General features: G+C 41.1%; 1 protein-coding gene across 1 annotated transcript in view; it reads right to left on the minus strand.

Annotated features, from left to right (window-relative positions):
• Window positions 1-6,083: 6,083 nt before the first annotated feature.
• The window catches only part of DAW1 (dynein assembly factor with WD repeats 1), a 48,097-nt gene continuing 30,453 nt past the window's right edge, over window positions 6,084-23,727 (minus strand). The window contains exons 9-13 of the mRNA XM_006141929.2: window positions 23,388-23,490; window positions 22,505-22,619; window positions 13,296-13,372; window positions 10,742-10,904; window positions 6,084-6,412 (exon numbers count right to left, since the gene is read on the minus strand). Of these exons, the coding sequence (XP_006141991.1) occupies window positions 6,378-6,412; window positions 10,742-10,904; window positions 13,296-13,372; window positions 22,505-22,619; window positions 23,388-23,490 (493 nt within the window). The 3' untranslated portion in view covers window positions 6,084-6,377. The remainder of the gene's footprint in view (window positions 6,413-10,741; window positions 10,905-13,295; window positions 13,373-22,504; window positions 22,620-23,387; window positions 23,491-23,727) is intronic.

A 23,727-nucleotide genomic window follows, 5' to 3' on the forward strand; every position in this document is an offset into this window, starting at 1 on the left:
AAAAAAAAAACAACAAAAAAAAAAAACCATGGGCACATGAGCATGCATGCCCAAAATCCCAAGAGGAGAAGGGCCATCCCCCTGAGGGGGTGATTTCCCACTTTCTGTCTCTGTGTCTCTGTGTCTCTCCAGCGAGTGCACATGCCCTTTAGCAAAAATCTCTCTGAAAATAAATAGATAGATATAGATAGATAGATAGATAGATAGATAGATAGATAGATAAACTGTATAGATACAAAATAAAATTCTAAACCAGGAATCATACCACAAAGAGTTACAAGGAGATCCTTGCATTTTTTTTTTCTGATTCACTATTTTATCACCAGATAAAGTTTGTTTCTTCAAAAAGTCAAATAACAAAACACATCATTATGAAGAAACTCATTAGCACATCAAAGAAATTGAGGGAGTAAGGAAAAATATTTGGTATAAGCCAGCACTAGAAACACTGAACGACAAATCACTGGCAGTGTCCAAAGAAAGTGTATCTGTGGCCATTTCTTCTCAAGGGGCATTGGATTTGTTTTATGGATACTATCAGCAACTACAGTTCAGTGTTTAAGGTATCTATCAATTCCTCCAATATGTGTGAATTTGAATAAACACATCAGAATATCCTGGGGATTATATCCACCTTTAAGGTGTTATTAAACTATTTAATAAATTCTCTTTAAGTTTTCAGATAAAAATATCTCATCGGCTCAAGTACTTGATTGAGTTATTTAAAGTTGCAAGAACTTTGAAATCTCACTTAATGATATTTACATCTTCCTTTTCATCAACAATGATGTGCATTGCTGTGTGGCTGGAAGAGGCTTCTTACCTTACTTAGAAGTTCAGAGATTGGGTTACCAGCAGGTGGCATGGTGGTTAAGGTGTTGGCTCCCACATGACTGACTGTGGTTCAAGTCCTGGTGACTTGAAACTCATGCCAGGTGTATGTACATGCATTCCTAAAATCCTATGACAGTAGTGGAGGATAAGGAGTTGTGACGTGGCCATACCTCCTGGGGGCTGATTTCTCACTTTCCCTCTCTCTGTATCTGTCTGTTTCTCTCTCAGCAAGCACACAGACTCTATGGCAAAAACCTGAAAAAGAAAAAAAGTAGTTCAGAGCTCTGTAAAGGGGAAAAGTACTAAAACCCATCACATTTATTAAGTCAAACAACATTTCACTCACATTCTTAGATACATAAGAATTCATAAGAGAAGAGAATTCAAATTCATTGCATTTATTTAACTCTCTTTTGTTTTTCTACTAGGAAAAGGTGAATTGAAAGATTTTTGCAAGGATACTTTAAATCCTAATGTATGAATGAGCAAATGTGCCTTGAATGTGCAAATTCTATTAAAACTCTTAAATGCATTAAATCCAACTTATTCAAGCTGTGTCTACAAATAATATCAGCTACCATTAATTGAGTGCTTACTTGTATTAGGTTCTTTGTGAATCTATTAATTTATTTAATTCTCACAAATTCCCCCATGCTGTTATTAAACCCATTGTATAGATTTAAAAAAAAAATTGTGTCATGGAGTGTTTAAATCCTCAAAGTCCCAGAGCCCGAAAGGGGTGGAGTGAGGTACTGAAAAAGGCATTCTGATTCCAGAATCCATATTTTTAATAACCACAATACTGTCATTCATGAGAAATTGGTTGCCATAACAGCTATTATTTCCCCTAAATAAGGATCTTTATTTGATGGCAACAAAGCAGCCACTCACCTTCACTTATTCCAAATAATGGCCACCCATAACACTGAGAAATTCTTCAACTTTTGAAACGTCCCCAGACTACTCACTTGGCCTCTTACAGCCTAACAGAATGTTTATCAATGAGAGATCATCTGGTATTTCCTCCTTTCGTCCAGAAGATTGAGTCTCCTTTGAGCCTCTAATCAGCTGAAATTAAAACCACAGCAGAACACTGTCCTATCACAAGGTTAAGAATCAGCAATATTTCTTTGGTTTCAGACTTATTTTGGTCTTTGACGACCAACACAAACCAGTTTGGCCCTTCAGGTTTATCATTACGTAAAAATAATAAAATTCAAGGTACCCACAATTTTTTAAGACTCTCAATCTGTTGAAACTACATCAAACTATTAAAACATAAAAATAATCCGTGTGATTTTGTAATTAGATATCCATACTGAAAGACATAAACGACTGTTTGATTCCTTGATAGACCATATCATCATAAAATAAAAGAGCATGCTATGGTTTTTAATACAAGGATTATGGAGAAAAAGAAACTTCTCTCTTTCTTCACCTTTCTGGTCTGCGTCCTCACAAACAGATGGGGAAATGTCTCTGCAGTGTCTCAGGATTAATGACATGTGTCTTCTGTCCCAGATCTGCCAGCATGGCTCTAGGCTCTAAAGTAGATCACAATCTGAGCATTATTTCGTAGCCCCACAGAGCCCTAAGTTTAAGAGGCAGAATAAAAAGTTCATATACTCTTCACTTTTAGCCGGGAGAAGCAAGAGTTTATTTGCCAAAAGATAAACACTGCCCCCTGCCGAAATCAGAAAACAAATAAAAATGTGTATGCTTATCTACTTTCAAAATACAGCCGGGTTTTCTCATTTTCATCAGGAAAAAGTGTGTTCTTCATTGTTCAGTAAAACATGTAAACATCATGTATTTCTTACATGAAGATCTTAATTTCTTTATTAATGGCCTTACTTCTTAGCATCTCAGTTCAATGCTGAAACTTTAAAAGAACATTTAACAGGACCAACCGGTGGCATAGTGGTTAAGGTGCTGGACTCCTACATAGTCGAATGTGCTTCCAGTTCCTGATCCAGTGGCTTGAAACTCATGCTGGGTACATGTGCATATGTGCCTACGATCCCAGAAAGAGAATGGAGGAGTAGGGACTGTAGGGTGGACATCCCCCAGTGGGGGTGGGGAGTAATTTCTCACTCTCTGTCTCTCTAGCGAGCCCACATGCCTACGGCAAAAAAAAAATCTCTCTCTAAAAATAAATAAATAAATAGATGGACAGAATAAAGGAGCATTCACCTCAAGAACCTTAAATTTAACTAATTTGAAGAAAAAAAAACTTAAGAGAGGTTTTTGCTATAGGGCATGTGTGCTCACCAGAGAGACAGAGCGAGACAAAGAGACAGAAAGCAAGAAATTGCCCCCTCCCTGCCCAGAAAGTGGTTGGCCACACCGCAATCCCTTCTCTTCCAGTCTCCTCTCAGGATCTTGAGCACACATGCACATGCACCCAGCATGAGTTTAAGCCACTGGGTCCAGGATTCGAACTGTGGTCAGCTACATGGGAGTCCAGCGACATAACCATTATGCCTACTGCTGGTCCCAAGAAAAAAATTTTTATTTACACAATTCTCCCTAAGATACATGTAATTCATTAAAGTGAGTTCTAATTCAACTATGATTTTTGAGAAAATAATATGTTCTTTCCTGAAAAAATGTATTTATATGTCTGGGGTCTAGCAGGTGGTGTGGAGTTTAGAGCATTGGATCCCACATGGTCAACTGCACTTATAGTTCTAGACCCTGCACCTTGAGGATCATGTTGGGTACATGCGTGTGCCCAGAAGAATGGAGGAGAAAGGATTGTGTCATGGCCATCCCCCCCAGGGGATGATTTCTCACTTTCTCTTTTCGTTGCCTGTCTCTTTCTGGTGAGTCACATATCTTACAGCAAAAAAAAAAAGGGGGGGAGGATGCAGTTGCGTAATGGTTATGTCGCTGGACTCCCATGTAGTTGACCACGGTTCGAATCCCAGACCCGGTGGCTTAAACTCACGCCGGGCGCATGTGCATGTGTGTCCAAGATCCCGAGAGGAGAATGGAGGAGAAGGGATTGCGGCGTGGCCATCCTCCCTGGGGGCTGATTTCTTGCTTTCTGTCTCTCTGTCTCTCTCTGTCTTTCTGGTGAGCACACGTGCCCTATAGCAAAAACCTCTCCAAAAAAAAAAAAAAAATACAGAATAGTTATTGATCATTAGAAAAATAGCAAATATTTACCATCACAGTTATTATGCACCAGGTATTCATAATCCTCAAAAAAGAATACTACTATTACTACTTTTCAGATAAGGAAACAGACAGAGTAGTGAGGTAACATGCCCAAGTATTGGAATCAGAATATTTATCCAGGTAATCTGACTCAGACCCCACCCACTTCAATACAATTCCAAACAAAGATGAAGTAGGTATACTATTACTTTTCTTATGATTATAAACCTTTTTTAAGAGAGATTTTTGGTATAGGGCACATGTACTCACTGGAAAAACAGAGGGAAACAGAAAGAAAGCAAGAAATCACCTCCCAGCAGGGATGGCCATGTCACAATCCCTTCTCCTCCATTCTCCTTTTGGGATTTTGAGCATGCATGCACATGCACCTGGCATGAGTTTTAAGCCACCGGGTCCGGGACTTGAACTGCAGTCAACTATGTGGGAGTCCAGCAATGTAACCATTATGCCATCTACCTGTCCCACTATCTTAAACATTTAAACACTTCCTTTTAAATGAGTCTAAAATAAGTTGTAGAGATCTGCTATACAGCATAATACCTGTAGTTGAACAATGCTGTATAATGCACTTAAAACATGCTAAGGTCAGATCTCTAGAAGTATATTGACACAGACACACACAAACTAACACAAGGAAGTTAACTGGTCAGCGTTGGAGATGATGGATGGATATGTTTAGTATCTTAACTGAAATAGTGGTATCACTGAGATACACACACACACACACACACACACACACAAATAAATGTCTGAATTCATCAAAATGTGTACAGAAAATATGTGCAATTTCTTGTATATAAATTATACCTAAGTAAAACTTTTATTAAAAAAAAAAATGGAGCCAGTCCATGGCTTAGTGTTTAAGGTGGCTAGAATCCACATGGCCAACTGCAGAGTTTGAGTCCCAGACCTGGTCTGAGGAACATGGTAGATGCATGCATGCCCAAATCCTGAAAATGGAGGGATAGAGATGAAGGGATTGCAGTGTGACCAACCCCTACCAGGAGTGCTTTCTCACTTTCCCTTTCTCTCTCTCCAGAGAGTCCGTGTACCCTGGGTCAAATTAAAAAAAAAAGAAAGAAAGAAAGAAAATGATTTTGTAAGATTTCCATGCATTCTCTTGATCTATATCTAGACATCATGAGTTTAGTGTGTGTCTTTGAAGACTCATTTTCAATATTCACGTGGGCACTTTTACACAGAGCAGCCTGTTTGGGATTTTTTGTTTGTTTTCAGGCTTTTGCCATACAGTGTGTGCTCACTAGAGAGAGACAGAGAGAGGATTAGGGAGAACTCACTCGCCCTACAAGGGGCATGGCCACACTGCAATCCCTTTTCCTCCATTCTCATCTAGGAATTTTGGACACACACGCACACGTTCCCAGTATGATTTTCAAGCCACAGGTCCAGGGCTCAAACCACAGAGTTGACCACCTGGGAGTCCAATACCTTAACCATCATGCCACCTGCTGGCCCCAACAGAGTAGCCTTTCTGAATACATTTTAAAATCTATTTGTTTGTTTGTTTGTTTGTTTTGAAAGAAAGAGAGGGACCCCCAACAGGGCCTTTATGCTGTGTCCCTCCCCCACCCCACGCTCAGCCAGCCAGAGTCACGGGCGCACACACAAATAGGCAACGTGAGACTGAGCTCTCATAGTACAACGCTGGGACCTTCCTGCGTGGCCTCCACACCGTGGAGCATCGGTGACCGCCACACTGCCACGGCTGGCCTTAAAATCATGTCCAATATATCAGCAGTACTCAGCTTGGTGTTTACCAAGTTTCTCTCACACTTCAACTATTTTCCACCCAGATTCTTAAATGCAATCGTCTGTTTAACTTTTCCTTAAACATAAACCTGCCTACATTTTTGTCCAGTCCACTCTCAGTTTAGAACATATTTGCTATTAAATAAGGTCCATTTTCCTTATATTGACCTAAAATCATGAGTCATCAATACAGATGTACAATTTACAAGGAATTTTCTCAGAGAAAACTTTATTCATCAGAAATGGTAACAATAGCCTTCAAAGGAGAATCCAGGAGACACGTTGTCAAACCCCGCTGGTCATATTTATCAGCATCGTGATGTGATTTCAAAATACGACAGTTGCAATAACTAGTGGAATTTCCAAACAGTATGCTGTTCTCTCTCTTCCCCGTTGAATAATATGAAGAAATTATCCAGCTTCATCTGTTTTAATAATCTTATCAGTGAAGTTAAGGATAGAGTGTATAAATAGCTGACAGGCAGAAAAAGATAAAATATAGACAATATGGAGAGGGCCTGCTTGCACTCTGCAAAGCTGGAGTCCTTGCTCACCGTTGCTATGGTGAGTCCACTCACCAGCTCCTTCAGTCAGCGCCAGATTCTGCAGGTGTTATCCTTACTACCTAATAAAATGAAATTTTCAGAGTTACTTTTTTTCCTCATTTTATTCCCTTCACTTGCTCCCTTTTCAGGCTGACAATCCCTGGCATTGCTCTTCAGCAACATGCTCAACATGCTCGGCTCTCAAAGCCTCGCTGCAGAATCCCTGGGCAGCCCAGGCATTTCAAAGGAGTGACTTTTCTTTCACATGATACCAGCTAGTTGTACCTTGAACAGGTTCCTCTTACTCATACAAGATGCGTGGCATCTTACAGTTGGAGAAGACGTGGGCCAGCCCCTAGTGGCTAAGGAAGCTGGATCTCATGCTGCTCCCTGTGGTTTGAATCCTGGACCTAGAGACTTGAAAAACACACTGAGCATGCGTGGGTGCATGGCCCAAATCACAGCAGGATGGAGAAACAGAGGAGTAGGGGTTGGACTATGATCACACCACATTGGGAAGTTTTTCCCCTCTTCCTCTCTCTCTCTCTCTTTCTCTCTATCTCTCTCTCTTTGTCTCTCTCTGGTGAGTGTATATACCTGGGCAAATTTTTAAAAACTTTTTAAATTAGAATAATGTTTTTTTCATGTTTAAATAATTGGAGAAGACCTGAGAATGTAATTGTCTCTACCAACAAAATTGTCACCAAGTGGAAATATGGTGAATTTGAATATCTCCAGGTTTGGGTGATAAGGTGAAGGCAGGATATTTTGCTTTGGAACATTTTTGACATATCAATCAATTGCTCTCATTGTCAGTGTGTCCTTCTGCTTCTCTAACCTTCAGAAACCGGGCACATAACATCACTATTTATCAATTTACAGTTTTAAAAAGATTTTTTTTAAGAAGTGGAAGTGTCAATTTTGGACACCAGAGGTAGTATGAGAGGAGGGTGGGAAGGGACAGAGGGTCAGAAAGAGGGGTGGAAATAATTCTAGGAACTAGAATTGGAAATTTTTTTTCTTGTAATGTGCATGATTCAGTCACTATGCAGTGTGTACTGGATGTGAGATCACATTTTATGTGCTGTGATGATGCCTAGGGAAGGAATGTAAATTGAGTTACAAAAAAAAAAGTTTCAGGGAAAAATAGGGTCTTTGGTGATTCAATAAAATGTGGGGGGAAAATGGTATAGAAAGCAAACATAGATACCAGAGACAGTGTGGGAGGAGAGTGGGAGATGGCAGAGGGTAAGAGGTAGGGAATCAAGGATGGGGGGAAAAGCAAAACATACAGAAAACAAGAACTGGAAGATCATTTGCTGACAATAACATGTTTGTTGATATGCTTGATTGAGACAATATACAGTATACTCTGGATGGAAAATCTCATTTTGAATGCTGTAATGATGTACAGTGAATGAATGCAAATAAATAAATTGAAAAAAAAAGAAGTGGAAGTGTGAAGGTTATTGGAATTTGGAAAGCTTATAAAAACTACACACCCTACAGATATGCACCTCATATGTTACATAATATAAAAACCACATCAGTCACTTTTCTTCCAATTTGTGATTTCAATTCTGACCTCAGGCATCCCACTAAGAATTGCACACAGCTAATCATAATGGGGTCCACCCAGAAACAAGGGCAGGTCAACTCAAATAGAGCGATTGCTCTGCTGAGGGCAAGCAAGAGCTGTCAACCCATCCTAACAAGCTCTGCCGTCCAATCAGCACCTAGCACGTTGCTGCTTTGGGATATACTAAATAAATCAGCATTATCTTTTCTTTTTCAAAATTTAATTTAATTTATTATTTTTTTTTTATTTGACCAGAAGGAGAGAGAGGGAAAGTTAGAAAGCAAGTTGCCAGATCCAGGACTCGAAACATGTTCAGCAGTGTGGGAGTCCAGTGCCTTAATCACCATGCCATCTGCCAGACCCAAATCAGTAATATCTTAGAAGAGCTCAGGAATTAAGTGCCAGCCCTCAAATAAGGCAAAGGTACCTATTATTTCATCCTTAAACCCTCCAAAGTGTTCTGTGTGGAACCGGTTGGGCAAGGAGGCATTACAGGGCCAGCCTCCTGTGAAGCACATGGACTAGGCAAGGCTTCTGCACCAAGCCAACCAGTGAGCCTTTCCTCCTCCTTCAGGAGACAGCTTCCTACAGGAGCATCCTGGGTCCTCCGTCCCAGCCTCCCACCTCTCATGCTAATGGGGAAAAAATAAGCTATGGTGTCTGCAGTAGAAAGAGCTAACAATAATACATATTTTTTCTGTGCAAAACTATGCCATTACTTTTCAAAAAACCCAATATATTTCAAAATAGCTAGAAGAGAGAATTTTGAATGTTCTAAACACAAAGACATTATAAACTTCTGAGGTGATACATATGCTAGTTACCCTAACTTGAGCATTACATATTGTACATATATGCTGAAACATGTACATGTACCCCATAAAGAGATACAATTATGTATCAATTAAAATTAAATTAAAAAGTAGAGAGGCAAGCCATTTATGGGATAAAGAAATGGGTTATTATCTATTGAAAATAATTTTATAGTGTTATTTACTGGGCTGATGAGAAATATACACATGTTGGAATATTCACTTTGCAAGCTAAGTAATATGATTGAATGTATAAAAGAACTTGAAATTACAGAACCAGCAGTAGTGTAACGGCTATGTAGCTGAACTTCCATGTAGTCGACCATGATTATAATCCCGGATCCAGTGGCTTAAACTCAGGCTGGGCGCATGTGCGTGCATGCCCAAGATCCCGAGAGGAGAATGGAGGAGAAGGGATTGCGGGATGGCCATCTCCCTGGGGGGTGATTTCTCGCTTCCTGTCTCTCTCTCTCTCCCTGTCTCTCTGGCAAAAACCTCTCAAAAAAGAAAAAAAAAAGAAATTGAAATTAAATAAATTAAGAGGGAAAAAAAAAACACAAATAAAAAGCCTACAGATTGGAAAGGAAAAAATAATTAAGCATTTTAAATGTGTGGTTTATTTTTACAGTGTTTTAGGATTGCCTACATGTTAGTTAACATTTTGAAGTCATAAACCCAAAGAAAGTAATCCGTCATTTTAGAACATATCCATAATTAAGTAGAAAGAAGTTTTCTTAGGGAGAAAAGATAAATTATTCTCCTCACCCCTGAGGTTATGTGAGTAGAAAGCCACCAAATTAACCACATATAAAGCCAACCTTGATCATGTTACATTTAAGTTATTGATCAGTTTGGCAATTTTTCTTTCTTTCTTTTCTTTCTTTTCTTTTTTTTTTTTGAGATGTTTTTGCTATAGGGCACATGCACTCACCAGAAAGACAGAGAGACAGAAAGTGAGAAATCACCCCCCCAGGGGGAATGGCCATGCCACAATCTCTTCTCCTCCATTCTCCTCTTGGGATCTTGGGTGTGCACACATACATGCACCTGGTCTGAGTTTAAGTCACCAGGTCCAGGACTCAAACCATGGTCGGCTACATGGGAGTCCAGCGACATAGCCATTACGCTAAATGCTGGTCCCTAGTTTGGCAGTTTTTAAGTTTACTCGATCCAGTGAGACCCACTAAGCAAGAGGTAGATGCAGCTTTCTGTGTCCATTTAGGGGATGCCTACCTCACACTCTTCAGCATTCCTCTCTGCTACTCCCTGTCAAGGCCTCCCACAGAAGCAACAGACTCACATTAAACAATATTCTTGTCATTTTCTCTACTTTCCATAATCTAAAATAACTTGTGCTCAATCCATGATTCATAAAATATGGCTAATATAATTAATTTACAATAAATCATTAATGGTTGCAAAAATTCTCAATAAATATTTGTCTCCTCCAAATGTTAGCATTTTAATGAAGGACTTCAAAAGAGAAGACAACTTATCTCAATGAATAAATCTCTGGAAAACCCTATCCCCACTTGTTAGGGTTACTAATCCTTACTGGCACCAACTAAATATTAACCATCTGACGGGTAATGCCTAAGGAATGCAGTGGCCGGTGAGGCAAGCCACCAAACTGTTACTGTATCTGGAGCAATGAAAATTCAAAATTCATGAACCCTTACTCCTGTCACTCCTGATGCAACTAAAATTAAATAATGGAAATAGAACAGGAATGGAGTAGGTGTGGGGAACTCCTTTGGGTATTCAGCTTAGGAACTCTAACAGCCAATTTAAAAGAAATATTAATGCCACTTCTTCATAATGGGAAAAAATATTGCAGGGACTAATACACAGAAATTAAAATCTACACAAAACATTATAATTGTCTACCCCTCCCTATTCTAAGGATAAAGGTTCTTATCATTTGAGTATTCGCCATCTAGTTTTCTTCCTAAGACTCTCGGTGCCCTCCTCTGTACAAACACGGGGCTCAGCACCAATGGTGCTCAATTTTCCCGTACCTGTAATGACAATGTTGCCCTGATAGTTGAAAGCGCATGAGAAGATTTCATCGGTGTGCCCCTCGAGAACCTGGAGACACTGGCCAGTCTGAGCATCCCAGATTCTTGCCGTTTTGTCAGAGCTGCCAGTTAGAAGACGGTTCCCCTGGGGGTTGAATGAAATCTGCAAAAGAGAAAGAAAAATGAGGACAGAGTTGTATAACAGTTTCCAATATTCCTTTAATTATCCGAAAAGGGACATAACTAAGCACCTGTCATCTTCACAAACTGTGTTTATTTTTACACAGAACAGTTCTCTCATAATGGGAACAATATTGCAAAGGCTAATACATACAAATTAAAATCTACACAGAAACCTTAATTGCCTCCCCCTCAATTCTATGGCTAAAGACCAAAGCAGCCTTATAATTGGAGTAGTCTCCCGCCCAGCTTCTTTCCCAACGGAAAGCTAGGAAAGCTTCTTTCTTGATGTCCTTCTCCACTCAAAAAGGGCAGGCCTGGGTGCAAATGAAAACACATCAGGCTCCTTCATATACAAACCCAGAAGTCAACCTAACTTGGTATAATCGAAGTCACATGGATCTGCTTTGAATCTGTGCCATAGAATACGTGAATGCGGGACCAGCAGTTAGCGTAATGGCTATGTCGCTGGACTCCCACGTAGTCGACCACGGTTCGCATCCCGGACCTGGTGGCTTAAAACTCATGCCGGGCGCGTGTGCGTGCATGCCCAAGATCCCAAGAGGAGAATGGAGGAGAAGGGATTGCGGCGTGGCCATCCCCCCTGGGGGGTGATTTCTCGCTTTCTGTCTCTCTGTCTCTCTTTGTCCGGCGAGCGCACGTGCCCTATAGTAAAAACCTCTAAAAAAAAAAAAAAAAAGAAAAAGAATACGTGAATGCCAGGCTACAAGGACCTTCTCTTCTGCTGCTACTCAAAGTACAGCCATTGCCATAAATACACGTGAGTGCCTCCCACATGCCCAGCATTTTCGGTTGGGATCTGAGTGATAATCAAAGGACTTGTCATTCCTCCCTTCCTTTGGGACACATGCTTCCGTCCCGTTCAAAGTCATCAGAAAACAGGTATTTAGGCTATCTTCACAGGGGCCAAAGGTTTGAGGAGGGCAGTGCCATGTCTGTTGTTTCCTCGCTGTTCACTGGCCTAACACAGTGCCTGGCAGAGGGCAAGTCTCAAAATTTGTTTGATGAATGAATGACTTAAACAAATGGTTGAGTGGATGAAGGAATATCTTAGCTTTGAACTCCATAGGAATGCCACTTCTGCTGGATGACAAGTCAGTGATTAACAAGTTCGTGAACAGAATAAAATTTAATATTATAGTTTGAGAAGTTCTTATAGTCTCATATTCACAAAAACAAATACATATTGCTGAGGGGAAATGCTAGCCATTTCAAAAGCTACCTAGACAGAGACTGAGAAACAAGGCCTGGTCTCTCGTTGGCATGCCTCCCACGTCCACTCTGTCCTCCCTTCCTCCTCCCAGCCTTTGAAGACATGTGGGCTACACTGCCATGGAGACCAGCACTGGATGGCCAGAGAGCAGCAGGCACCAGCAGCAGCAAGAGTACAGCATGGGGGCAGTTCCGGGTCCAGCAGGAGCCATCGGAAACCTCAAACAATCAAGCTGGTATCTATAGGAAGGAGTAAACCTGATCCCAGATGTCAAATCAAGGAATGAGACTGAGCTAGGAGGTGACAGCCAAGACCCAGCCTACTCTACATGCTCTGATGGCACATCTTATGCCTCAGATCACTGACTGGGTGGTCCTGCTCTGTGAAGTTTTGGGAGGAATTTATCCAAAATCCTAAGATAAGCCTTTGGGGTTTCAATATGGATAATTTTATACTTTAAGTGTTAAATTTTTCTAGAAAATACTTCCTCAGTTGCATCTAATTTACCGAGAACTTGGTACTTGCTGCACAGCACGTTTCATGCATAGCATAAACTTGTGTGCCTCCTAGAATAGGAAAAGCCGTTCTTAATCTTAAATTGCTCTATTAAGTACTTTCAGCTAAATAAACTGTTTTGGATGGGAATGCTGTTTCATACTTTTGAAAAGGTTTTAGATATCATTTATTATGGTAAGTTTGAGAATCCACTTAAAAATAGTCTTTATTGGGCCAGCAGAAGGTGTAGTGGTTACATTGCTGGACTTCCACATGGTTGACCACAGTTGAGGTCCTGGACCCGTTGGCTTGAAAATCATGCCAAGTGTATGTGCGTTCATGCCCAAGATCCCAGGATAAGAATAGAGGAGAAGGCATTGTGGTGTGCCAACCCCCCAGGGGGTGATTTCTCACTTTGCCTCTCTCTCTCTCTCTCTCTCTCTCTCTCTTTCTCTCTCTCGCACACATGCTCTAAGGCAAAAAACCTCTCAAAATAAAACAAAAGGCTTTAGGTAACTTATTTCTATAAAACATGAGATCATCGTACAAACTTTAGTACCTCAGTTCATATATACTTATTCTTTACCAAGCACCTGCTTCTTTTTAGAAAGTATACAAAACACTCTAAATGAGGAAGTGACTCACCTTTGAAATTTCACCTTCATGACCTTCTAATTTGGAAATGCATTTTCTTGTGACTGCACTGAAAACTCTTGCTGTTCCTTTTTGAGAGGGGTGGGAATACAAACAAATTAAAGTGAAATGTAGAACTTTCAAGCAAAATGCTTGAATTACCTAAATACTCCTCTGACACAAGATTTGTGCAGCTTGTCGTCTTGCCTGTGGTGGGAGCCAGCCACTTAGTACTCTGAATGCAAAGTAGTCCCACTGCAGAAGATGGGGAAGTTTTTCTCTCCTTGAGCCTGTTAATAGAGATAATTTGGGGGACCAGCAGATCATGTGGTAGTTAAGGCGTGGGACTCCCACATGGCCAGCTGTAGTTTGAGTCCCAGACCTGGCATCTTTCTTTCTCACTTTCCCTCTCTCTTTCTGTCTCTCTCTGGTGAGGGCACATGTCCTATGGCAAATTAAAAAATAATAACAACAAAATAATTAAATAATTCTAAAAAAAAAAAGTAATCAGTTCCAACGTAGCAAAGGGATGGGGAGAGGCAGAATCCAGGAGTATAAAATGATTTTAAGAAGAAAAAGGGAAATTGAAACCAGTCTCAAGTAGATGAAATAAGCAAGACACGCATGGCACAGCAGGTCTGCGTGTGCGTGAACGGCGATGCACAGGCCTTCCTAAGAACACCAGTTGCTATCCAAAGACTGGAAGAAGCTAATCAAATGTGTTCCCTGATGCACCCCCAGTGAAAGGTCCACAGTAGACCCTCAGTGAAGAGATGCAGGATGGACAGAATGGTGGGTGAAAAGATGAATGAGTGGATGGGAGAAGTGCATACATTTCCTTAGACTTAGGGCACAGGGAGTGACAGGAGCATGGAAAGAGAAAAACGGCTGTGAAATTGTCAGGAGAAGAGTGACAATTGAATTGTCAACTGAAGGATGCTTCCTTTTCAAAAAATGTCTATAGAATTAAATAAAGGTAACATAGAGCAAGGATAGAAATTCAGGTACTTAAAAAGGAAAAATATCCTACTGTATTTCTAATTTACCTTTCTAATAATATCAACCTCAGGGGGAGGTAGATAAAAGTGATAAAAATTGCTTTCAGAATTAGTGTGAGAGCCAGCCCCTTAGTGTGGTGGTAAAGGGGAGTCATATCGGATCCTACATGACCAGTCGCAGGCTGGGTCCCAGCCCCAGTGCCAGCCCATGTACACACATGTCCAGTTCCCAGCAGATGGAGAAATGGAGGAGAATGGATTGCAGCATGGCCACACTCCATTTGGGGAGGGGAGGGCTTTCTCCCTCTCCTTCCCTCTCACTTTGTCTCTCTGTTTCTCTGTCTGGTGAATACATGTGCCCTCTGGCAAGAAAGAAAAATGGAATTAATATGATTAAAAATATAAAACTTGGGGATCAGCAATTGGTGTAATGGTTATGTCACTTGATTCCCATGTGGTTGGCCGCAGTATGAGCCCCAGACTCAGTGGCTTAAACTCATGCCAGGCGCGTGTGTGTGTGTGCCCAAGATCCCAAGAGGAGAATGGAGGAGAAGGGATTGTGGCATGGCCATCCCCCCTTGCGAGTGATTTCTTGTAGATAGATAGATAGATAGATAGATAGATAGATAGATAGATAGATAGATATAGATATAGATATTTTAAGAAGAAAAACAGAAATCGAGTTTATATATATAAACTCGGGACCAGCAGATAGTGTAATGGCTATGTCACTGGACTCCCATGCAGTCGACTGTGGTTCAAGTCCCAGACCCAGCAGCTCAAAACTCATACCAGGCATGTGTGCATGCATACCCAAAATCCTGAGGAGAGAATGGAAGAGATGGAATGGCACTATGGCCACCCCCCACCACCACCACCAAGGGGTGATTTCTCACTTTCTGTCTCTCTGTCTCTCTCTCTCTCTGACAAGTGCACATACCTTATAGAAATATTTCTCAGACAACAACAAAAAATGTATAAAACCTAGATGGATTTTAAAATACCTCAAAGAAAATGAGTCAGTTTATTTTAAAAGTGGATCAGTAATACAAAAGGGAATATCCAGGGAATATCCTACGTTGACTAATACTCTAAATTTTACAAAAGCATGTGCTTTTTTGTTTGTTGTAGGTTTCTGTGATTTTTGTTTTTTGGGGTTTTTTTGCTTGTTTTGTTTTGTTTTTAAATTTTTGCCATAGGGCATGTGCACTGACGAGAGAGACAGAGAGAAATAGAAATAGTGAGGAGGAAAGTGGGAAATCACCCCCCAGGGAGGTGACCACATCACAGTCCATTCTCCTTCATTCTCCTCCTGGGATTTTGGGCACATACACACACACCTCAGGCATGATTTTCAAGCCACCAGGTCTGAGACTTAAACTGCGGTCAGTCATATGGGAGTCCAGTGCCATAACCATTACACCACATCCTGGCCCCATAAGATTCGACCTTTAAGAAGGGTATTAGGAGCAAAGACCAGAGATAAATAAAACAGGTTGATCTAAAAATCAAGATTTCTTGAGAAGGACAAAATGAGAAGAGATCTACAGGGTTAAAGTTGCTAGACTCCCACACGGCCAACCACGGTTGGAGTTCCCAACCCAGTGGCTTGCTTTCTCACTATCTCTCTCTCTCTCTCTCTTTCTCTTACTATTTCCCTTTCTGGTCAAATTAAAATTAATTAATTAAACAAATAAAGTTTAATAAAATAATTCTTTAAAAAAAAAGAAGTCTATATGCATGCCAAAAAAAAAAAGACTAAAACAATTGTTTGGTTTTACTTATTTTTTTTAAATTAATAATAGGGAGCATGCACATGAGTGAAAGAGACAAAAAGAAAGAGAGAGAAGTACCTTGACAGATTCTTGCCACACCACAATCCCCTTTCCCTAGCCCTCCAGCACATCGGGATCTTGGGCATGCGAGAATTCACCTAACTTGTTTTCAAGCTGATCTTGGGATCCAAACCTGCAGTCAACCTGTGGCTTCCAGCACAGACGTTCAGTTTTGCTACTGATGGTGCCAACATTCTAGGCCAGATTTTTTTGTTGTTGTTTAAAATAATTTATTATTGAGCAAGGAAAGAATGGAGTCACTACTAAGGGAACTAGCAGATGGTAGAGAGAACAAAACTAGAAGAATTAAATTTACATTAGAGCTCATTCATCCCTCAGCATCCTGGTTTTCCAACCTGTTTCTCTCATCATACCACTATCTGTCTTCTGAAAGCTTATATAGCTGAAAAGTGATGTAATCTAACATTCTAAATATGTAATACAGGTCAGATACTACTTATGTGGGTTCTTCAAAACGTTCATGGAAATTCATATCATGAAAATCTCTATGTATGTATTTCAAAATAAACTCACATTTTTTAAAGAATTGTTTTATTTAACATTTATTTATTTATTTATTTATTTATTTATTTATTTATTTTATTTGACCAGAGAGAGACAGAGAAAGTGACAAAGCAAGCCTTACCTACCAGGCCAACTGCTGGTCCCATAAACTCACATTTTTAACTCCATTTTTTTCCATGAACTTTTTCAAGTCCTCTTACATGTTTTTCTCTGTATCCTATCCCACTAAATAACTCCATAGGGCAGTAATTTGTAACTCTTTTGTTCAATGATATAGCTCATGTTCATGAAATAATCCCTGGCACAAAATGGCATTTATTATTATTATTATTATTATTATGGAGAGGTTTTTGCTAAAGGATGCATGCACTCACTAGAACAACAGAGAGAGACAGAGAGACAGAAAGTGAGAAATCACCCTCCTCGGGGGGATGACCATGCTGCAATCCCTTCTCCTCCATTCTCCTATTGGGATCTTGGACACACACACATACACACACGCGTGCCTGGCATGTTTAAGCCATCGGGTCCGGGACTCGAACCATGGTCAACTACATGGGAATCCAGCGACATAGCCATTACGCCAACTGCTGGTCCCAAAGCAGTTATTTTAATACATATTGTTGAATAAAATATTTCAAGAAGACAAGGAAATACATTACAGCATCATAGGGCATTTTCAAGGTGCTAAATCTGAGATAAGTAGCATGATGCGTGGAAACCAGGAATATGAGATGGACATAAAGACTTGTCATAGATCGTCATCAGAGAGATGCAGCAGACAATGCAATGCACGTGTCACGGGGAAGACGACATGGGCTTGGTAAAACACATGCGTAGTTTTATGAAGATGAAGCGCACTCAGTATAACATTGTACAGGGGGGTCAAGGAGGGACACAACATAGGTATTTCAGTAACGGGATGATACAGACAATGGACATCACTGAGAGACGGCACACACTGCAGCATCGTACGTGGATATCAAGACGACAGAGACAGACATGATACAGCAGCAGGCTCTTCCCTTGGGAGATAATCCACAACACAGTATCCCAAATGTGATGAAGGAGATGATACTTAATGACTTACAGCCATGTGTTGATCATGGAGATGACGCAGACAGTAGTGCCGCATGTAAGATATTCAACAAGGTAAAGCAGATTTAGGCTGAGGTCGCAGGTGGCTGCTAGAGTCACCCAGTGCAGCACCACAGTGCAGCACCACACACGCTCCCGAAGGCTATTATGCAGATACGCTGCAGTGTAATACTGCTTAAATCAAGGTGACCCAGAGGACAGCTCATGTCCTAAATCATCAGCAAGGAGGGGACCCTCAGAATAAGCATGACAAATAGGTCTAAAGGTGAATTCTAAAAGTGGGTTATTATCTGGATTATTCAAGTACAGTTCATACATGTACATGATTATGATGATAAAGGAGATGGCAGAGAAATGGCATAGCAGGACACGGGTTTGTCAAGAACATGGGAAGAGATTACACTCTATTGCACACATTGTCAGAGACCATGCAGACATCTTACAGCATCAGACATGATCATTTGTGACATGACCCAAAATATAGTGTGTGCAGTATTTCTCTCTCTCTCTCTCTCTCTCTCTCTCTCTCTCTATATAATGGTGGCACACCCATAGTTCCCATGTTAACAGGCAGACACACTGTGGCATGCTACCTGATTACCAAGGAGATGACCAGAATACACCATCCGACGTGGTTATCAAATAAAGGATGAAGGCAATAGAACGTCACATATTGTTTCCAAGGAGAGGGTGCAGATATAACATTTTAGTTCTGAAGGAAATGAAGACACAGATATAAGGAAGCACGGTAGGTGGTCGTCAGGGGATGATGCAGTGAAGCACTGTGGAGGATGCCCGTGGCAGGACACCAGTGTGGAGGACACGTGGCGTGATGCATGATCATCAGGAAGATCAGCAGCACAGCCTGGAGCTCGGTGTGTCGTCGCCAGGAGACGACACGGGGAGAGCTCCACATCACAGCCAGGGACCAGGGAGATAACACACAGACTGGCATCCAACGCGGTCACAGAAGTTGACATAGATACAGCATAACACGTTTGGGGGGCCAGGAGATTAGGCATAATGTAACGTCACACCTGGTCCTGAAAAAGATGACCCATACATGAGTCAGTATAGTGTAAGACAGACACACAGACACAGAGCATAGACACAGATGTTGTTGTCATGCTACAATGCACACACAACACGGCAGCACACGTCATAAGAATACATCAGACTGTGCAGTGGCATACATCGTCACCAGGTAGGTGACACGAGTGTAAGGTAGCATCTGTGGTCCCTGGGGAGATGACACAGACACTGTGTGGTTTTATAAAGAGTCCTCAAGGAGACAACGAGAGAAGGGACAGCGTCATACATGGTGTGTCAGGGATAGAGCACACACGTGGAATCACATCGCATGTGGTAACCAGATGATGGCAGAAGAAGTACGTTTCGCTATCAACATGGTGACATGGACGCAGTAGGGAATCATAAGCTGCTGTCTGTGATATGATCCAAGAGGTTCTTGTAGTCTATGCGGTTATGAAGAGGATTGGAGACGATGGAGACATATTCCTGAAGGAAACACTCATCAGGAAGACAAAGACGTGTTGCTGCAACATCCTTAAATATCCAGGGCATGTCACGGAAGTGGTCTAGCATAGTCCTTTGTATGCAAATGGAATATAAGTGGTTTCAAAAACAGGAAGAGGACATAAAATAATGCACAGGCAGAAAATGCAACTATGTAGTATGTCTTAAGAGCTGCTTGGGGCTGAATTGTCTCTCCAAATTCGTGCAGTGAAGTACTTAATGTCAGTACTTCAGAATGTGACTGTGTTTGGAGATAGAGTTTTCAATTTTTTTTATTTATTATTTTTAATTTTTTTGAGAGAGATTTTTGCTATGGAGTGCATGTGCTGGCTGGAGAGACAGAGAGAGACAGAGAGAGAAAATGAGAAATCACCCCTGAGGGGAGATGGGCATGCCTCAATCCCCTCTCTTCCATTCTCTGAGGATTCAGGGGAATGTGCATACACACACACCTGATGTGAGTTTTAAGTCGCTGGGTCCAGCACTCGAATCTTAGTCAACCACATGGGACTCCAGCAACATAACCCTTACACTATCTACCAGTCCCCAAAGACAGGATTTTTAAAGAAGTAATGAAGTTAAGATAAGGTCATTGGGAGGACCCTAATCCAGTACAGCTGGAGTCCTTATAAGAAACGATGATTAGAACTCAGACATGTGTGGGTGACCACGTGAAGCCACAGAAAGAAGACCTCCATCACGAGCCTCAAAAGAAAGCAATCTTGCCGACATCTTGAGCTCAGCCTTCGGGCCTCTGGAATTGTGAGAAAATACATTTCTTTATTTAGGCCGCCCAATTCGTGGTGCTCTGTACAGCAACCTTAGTGATATAGTCATTAAAGAGAACGCGGTTACAGAACAGCGTTACCTGTGCAGGTCCCGAGGTTTCACCAAGTGTAACATCACACGTGACTGCCAAGGAAGAAATGCAGGCACCTTACAGGACTGTGCATGGTTGTCATAGAGATTACCACTACTAGAATAGCACACAGGATTATTTTAAAATGTGCAAACATAACATAGCTTCATCCACTGTCAGGACATGATGAGCCACGGTATAACTTCATACATGGTTGTCAAGGAGATGGTCCAAAAAGGCTGTAGCATCATTTCGGTTGTCAGGAAGATGACTCAGATACCATGTGGTTCACGCACTACCAGAAGATGGTGCGTGGAATAGTGGTACACGTGGGCCTCAGGATGATGACACAGACACAGTTTTGTGTCATATGAGGATACCATGATTTGACTGAGATGTATTGCACTGCTACAGGTGTTTATCAGGAGTATGAGGCTGACATACTGAAGTATCATAAGTAACAGTCAGGGAAGTAACACAAAGTATTGTATCATGGGGCCACCAGGGAGCATGGAGTTTAAGGTGACTGGATCCCACATGGCCAACTGCACAGTTCAAGTCCCAGACCTCCTGGTGGTTTGAAAAATACACCAGGCGTATCGTGTGCATGCCCAAAATCCTGAATGGAGGATGGAGAAGGGATTGCAGTGTGGCCATCCCCCAGGGCGGGGGTGATTTCACACTTTCTCTCTTGCTCTCCGGCAAGTGCAAGCACACTAAGGAAAACTAAAAAAAAAAAAAAAAAAAAAAAAATTGCAAAAAAAAATAAACTAAAAGAATTATATCATCAGACTCTACTTTCCAAACGACACAGACATAGTACAGTGTCATACGAATCTGTCCTGGGGACAAGTCGTAGTACACTATCCTACATGGCTTCTATGGACATGGTGCAGAAATGGTATAGGTCACATACTACAACATCGTATGAGCTGGTTAAAGACATGATAAAGTGATAGTGTAACATCATATATACTTGCTCAGGAGATCTCACAGGTGACATCACACATGGCCGTCTACGACATGAGGCACGTACGATGCAGCATTTCACATGGCTGTCAAGGAAATCATTACGTTTAACCCTAGTGACCATCGAGTAGATGATGTAGGTGCTGTGCAATATCATGCGTGTTTTTAAGAACATGATGCAGTACACGTGCTATCACTCGTGGCCATTGACAAGATCATGAAGACAATGCTGTGTCTACCCGGTCACCGGGGAGATGATGCGTCATAGTGGAGTGTCTTACCAGGTGATAAGACGGCACAGACGTAGCATGTCATGATGTGTTGTCATCAGAGAGATAACACAGACATTAGAGTGTCATAGTAGTTCCCAAGGATATAAGGCAGATGCGGCATAGTATCGAACACGGTCTTAAACAGTACATAAAGCCATAGTATGGAATATTATGTGACTTTTAAAAAGATGAGGCAGACACCAGTAGATTAATATATGGGACAGACACAACATGATGTCACACTGACATACGTGTTCAACAGGGAGAGGACAGATATAATGTAGATCACATGTGGTCTTCATGGAATTGCGGCAAGCCTGACATAGCACTATACACGGTTATCAATAAGGTGCTATAGACATGGCGGAAAACCGTAAGAGGCCATCGAAAAGCTAGAGTATGGCATAACATCACATACGCTGATCATAAAGATTTGGCAACCATACTGGAAGAACATGTGTGGGGTTTTTTTGGTTTTGTTTTTGTTCTTTTTTACCATAGGGCACATGCACTCCCCCCAGAGAGAGCAAGGCAGAGAGAGACAGGGAAAGGAAAAGTGGGGAATCACCCCTCAGCAGAGATGGTCATGCCACAGTCTCTTCGGCATTCTCCTCCTGGAATTCAGAGCATGCACGTTTACATGCCTGCAGTGATTTTCAAAGCTACTGGGTTCAGGACTCAAGCAGTGGTCGGCCATATGGAAGTCCAGCACTTTAACCACTACACTGCCTGCTGTCTCCAGCATGTGGTTTTTAAGGACATGGTGCAGATTTTTTACAGCACCATCAATGGAGGTAAGTTTGATGAGGCCAACATCGGGTATTCTCATGTAGTGAGTTCGGTAGGGAGAACTGCTCAGAGGACAGCCTCGTATGTGGTTATCCTGGAGAGGACCAAAGTCTCAGGTGGCTGTCAGGGAGATGGCACAGACTGTACAGCATCACGTGTAATTGTCAAGAGCATGATACGGACATACCATGGCTACACAAGTAACCAAAATGGAGATGAGGCATATGTAGTATCCATTCTAGCTGGTTACTGGAGAGATGACCCACAGTGTACAATCAGGTGTATTTACCAAACAAATCATCCATCTCTCCACAAGTAAATGCACGAATAGATCACCTACCATCCGCTGAGGCTGTGGCAATAAGCTTTCCGGTGTAATCAAAGCAGCTATCTAGTATTTCATCATCATGACCCGTTAGGGTTGCCACATGTTTTCCACTAAGAGCATCCCACAACTGCAATAAAAAAAGAAAAAGACTAAGACTTCCTGTCTAAAATGTGAAGAGGGTCAGTGGTCTTAATGACATACTGTGGCTGGTTAAAAAATAATAAAATAAAATAAATCTGCCAGAATTGCTTGTGTAATTTTTACATTTCCTATTAGCTTTATCTTAATTTATGAACAGGGACCACAGTCAACTATTTAGGAAGCACACTTAGGATACAGAGAAAACCAAAGTCAGACATTTAGAATCCACCACTGCATTGGGAAAAGAAAACAAAAATCTCATACTTTGTGCTTAAGGACTGGCGTGGAAGGAGCCTCTCTTTACTGGGAAGACAGCAAATACTAAGAATCTTTTCTGAAACTACAATGTCATAAAATGAAAAGCACAAAATACATTAAACATGTAATCAAGTGTTATGAATTCTAGAATATAAGTTCTGGATTCTTCCACATTTCTTAGAGGCAAGGAAATACTGAATGTGAGGGTCCTTGAGGGTCACTCTAATCAAAACTTAATACATGAACAGTGGATACTAAACAAAAACAACATATCTTTTAAATAAGACCTTTAATACCTTTAAAACAATTAAAATTATTTTACTGTATCATGAGACTTTCAACTTTGAGAAATCTGAAACTTGAAAAATGACCAATTATCATGTATAAGTAAATACCTTAATTTTGTACTATATTTGGAATTTGTGAATGTTCTCAGGAATATCTGACAGTGAAGCGTGTGGACGCAATATAAGTGGAAGGTGTTTCTTTTGCTCACCATGCAGGTTTTGTCCATAGAGCCAGTCAATATCAAAGAGCAGTCCCAATTGAATAAGGCGCTGCTAATTTCAGCACAATGACCAATTAACGTACATACCCTCCTGCAACATGGAAATGATTAAAACTGATGACAGTACATACTGTGGATATGCACAATAATGAGATCAAGCCCAGCTGTGTGAACTAAACGTGGGATTTCACACAATAAATCTGAAGACAAAACAAAAAATGGCTCTACTGTAACTCAAAAAGAGAGGACTAATTTTGTTTAAACAAAAATGTACTTAAGTTTTAAGTAATCAAACATAACATTAAAGCAACACTTCAGAAAGCTATGG

Source organism: Tupaia chinensis, unplaced genomic scaffold (assembly GCF_000334495.1).
Source record: "Tupaia chinensis unplaced genomic scaffold, TupChi_1.0 Scaffold000066_1, whole genome shotgun sequence".
Lineage (NCBI taxonomy): Eukaryota > Metazoa > Chordata > Mammalia > Scandentia > Tupaiidae > Tupaia > Tupaia belangeri.